We start from the raw sequence: 3,118 nt of genomic DNA on the forward strand, positions 1-3,118 counted from the left end.
AAATTCATGTTTATTGAGATAACCTGGCTTTATAGCATTGTATAAGTTTCCTGTGTGCAACATTATATTTCTACTTCTGTGTAAAAAATAAAGTACTTAAATAAAAAATAAAACTTTTTCTTCTACCTTAAAAAAAAAAAAAGAAAACCACCCTGAGTTCTAACACTGGGAGACATTAGTTTTTTTCAAAATTAATTGAGTCTAAAAAGCATCTTCATAGAGGCTTAACAAAGGGGTTCCCAATGAAAAATTTCCTGAGGGCCCCCTTCAGATCTCGGTTCCTCAGGCTGTAGATGAAGGGGTTCAGCATGGGGGTGACCATGGTGTAGATCACTGTAGCTGCCTTGTCCCTCTGGGTGGTGTGTGTGGATGCAGGGTTGAAGTAGACCCAGATGATAGTCCCATAGAAGAGACAGACAACACAAAGGTGAGAGCCACACGTGGAGAATGCTTTCCACCTGCCCTGGACAGAAGGCACCTTCCACACAGTCACAGCAATAGGCGTGTAAGAGGCCATGATGCACACAAAAGGGATGAGAATCACTGAGCCCCCAAGGACCAACACCAACATCTCATTGACTTGAGTGTCAGAGCAGGAGAGCTTGATCAAGGCATTGAGATCACAGAAGAAGTGTGGGATCCTATTGGTGCAAAAGGACAAGTGGGACATCAGGATAGCGTGGACCATGGAGATGAGGTTGGCTGAGATCCAGGGTATCACCACCAACAAAGTACACCGAAGGACATTCATGATTGTCATGTAATGCAGTGGGCTGCAGATGGCCAGGTAGCGGTCGTAAGCCATAGCTGAGAGAAGCATGCTGTCAGCTGCCGCAAAGGCAATGAAGAAATACATCTGGGCCAGGCAAGCTGAGAAGGAGATGGTGGTGAGCCCACACAGATGGTTCACCAGCATCTTGGGGATGGTGGTGGAGGTAAAGCAGATGTCAAGAAGAGACAAGTTGCTGAGGAAGAAATACATGGGGCTATGGAGGTGAGGGTCCAAGACGATGGCCAGGATGGTGAGAAGATTCCCCAGGCACCCACTCAAATAAAGAATGAAGGACAGGCTGAAGAGCACCTGCCTCTGTAGGGGCTGCTGTGAGAGGCCGAGGAGGATGAATTCAGAGACTTGGGTCTGATTTTCCATATCCAGGCAGTTCTAAAGCAAGAAACAGGGCATCAACAGTAGGTGGGCTCCTGGAGTGAAAACAGATGACCTCATTGCTTTTTCACACTCATCTTTCAAGATGCTTCTCACTTAACCTCTGTGAGCCTCTGTTTCCTCATCTGTTACATGGGATTGATAATTCTAACCTCTTAGGATCACTATAAGGATTAAATGAGAAGAATATATATTAGGAGTTTAAATCCATACACAACATGTAAACTATTTTATTAGTGGAAACTCACAGTGATGTTATCAAAACAGCGATGTGTTAATTAGCTTGAATGTAACTGTTATTCCACAGTGTATATGTACATTAAAATATCAAACTGTATACCTTAATTAAACACATTTTTTTATCTGCCAGTTATTCTTCAATAAGGATAGACAAATAGGAAACCAGAATTGAAAGAGACGCGTGTACCCCAATGTTCATCGCAGCACTGTTTACAATAGCCAGGACATGGAAGCAACCTAGATGTCCATCAGCAGACGAATGGATAAGGAAGCTGTGGTACATATACACAATGGAATATTACTCAGCCATTAAAAAAAATACATTTGAATCGGTTCTACTGAGATGGATGAAACTGGAGCCCATTATACAGAGTGAAGTAAGCCAGAAAGAAAAACAACAATACAGTATACTAATGCATATATATGGAATTTGAAAGATGGTAACGATAACCCTATATGCGAGACAGAATAAGAGACACAGATGCATGGAACAATTTTATGGACTCTGAGGGAGAAGGTGAGGGTGGGACGTTCTGGGAGAATAGCATTGAAACATGTATATTATCATATGTGAAACAGAACACCATTCCATGTTCGATGCATGAGACAAGGGCTCAGGGCCGGGGCAATGGGATGATCCAGAAGGATGGGATGGGGAGGGAGGTGGGTGGGGGGTCCAGGAGGGGGAACACATGTAAACCCATGGCTGATTCATGTCAATATATGGCAAAAACTATTGCAATGTTGTGAAGTGATTGGCCCCCAACTAAAATAAATAAATTTATAAAAAAAAAAAAAAAAAAAAGAAATAAAAGCAAAATAAGTAGTCTAAATATTTCAAGGATTTGACTTTATAAATAAAAATAAATAAAAAAAAGTGATTCAGGATCAACTCTGGAGCCCGACAGGCTGGCTTTAAAGCTCAGTTCTACCATTTGATAGCTGTGTGATATTAGGCAAGCTACTTAACCTCTCTGTGCCTTAGTTTTCTCACCTGTAAAATGAGGATAATAATAGTACCTGCTCCATAGGGTTGTTGTGAAAATATGATTAGTTAGCATGTAAAATGCTGAACCTTATGTATTTTTCTGAGAGTTAACATCTTTCAGTGGTTGAGAGCAAGGACCCTTTGGAGGGGTAGAAATTGCTCTCAGTTAAAGATTACTGATTTAGGTTAAACACACCTGAAGTGTCTCATCTCTAAAGGACCTGCACAAATAGACTAACCTTGAGCAAGAGAGTTGGCATTTATTCTACTCACTCCACTTTGGAACTAGCTGCTTATCACATGTGTCATCTTAGTCACTAAGTCATGTCCAACTCTTTATGATCCCATGGACTGTATCCCATCAGTCTCCTCTATCCAAACAATTCTCCAGGCAAGAATACTGGAGTGGGTTGCCATTTCCTTCTCCAGGAAATCTTCCCAATTCAGGGATCAGCCCATGTCTCCTGCATTGCAGGAAGATTCTTTACTGTCTAAGCCACCAGGGAAGCCCATCATTCTATTTAACCCTCAACAACACCGTGAGCAGGCAGCTGAGTCTCCAAACCTAACTTCTGCATTGCAATAACACTACTCATCCATGGGGCTGTGATGACAAGCACCCTAAATCCTTGTGGATGAAACTGATCGGAATCCTCCCAGCCTCTGAGGGGAAGTTTCAGATGGGGAGTCCTTCCCTGAAACCAGCCATGCTGCAGCTTGTCTTC

General features: G+C 42.4%; 1 protein-coding gene across 1 annotated transcript; it reads right to left on the reverse strand.

The window, feature by feature from the left end:
• Positions 1-214: 214 nt before the first annotated feature.
• LOC145509386 (olfactory receptor 1f45-like) lies at positions 215-1,150 on the reverse strand. Its single transcript, XM_081498034.1, has one exon. The coding sequence runs from the start codon at positions 1,148-1,150 to the stop codon at positions 215-217; it is 936 nt and encodes a 311-aa protein (XP_081354160.1).
• Between the last annotated feature and the right edge of the window lie 1,968 nt (positions 1,151-3,118).

The sequence above is a fragment of the Giraffa tippelskirchi genome, chromosome 6 (assembly GCF_054371585.1).
Source record: "Giraffa tippelskirchi isolate mGirTip1 chromosome 6, T2T-mGirTip1v1.2.pri, whole genome shotgun sequence".
Classification (NCBI taxonomy): Eukaryota; Metazoa; Chordata; class Mammalia; order Artiodactyla; family Giraffidae; genus Giraffa; species Giraffa tippelskirchi.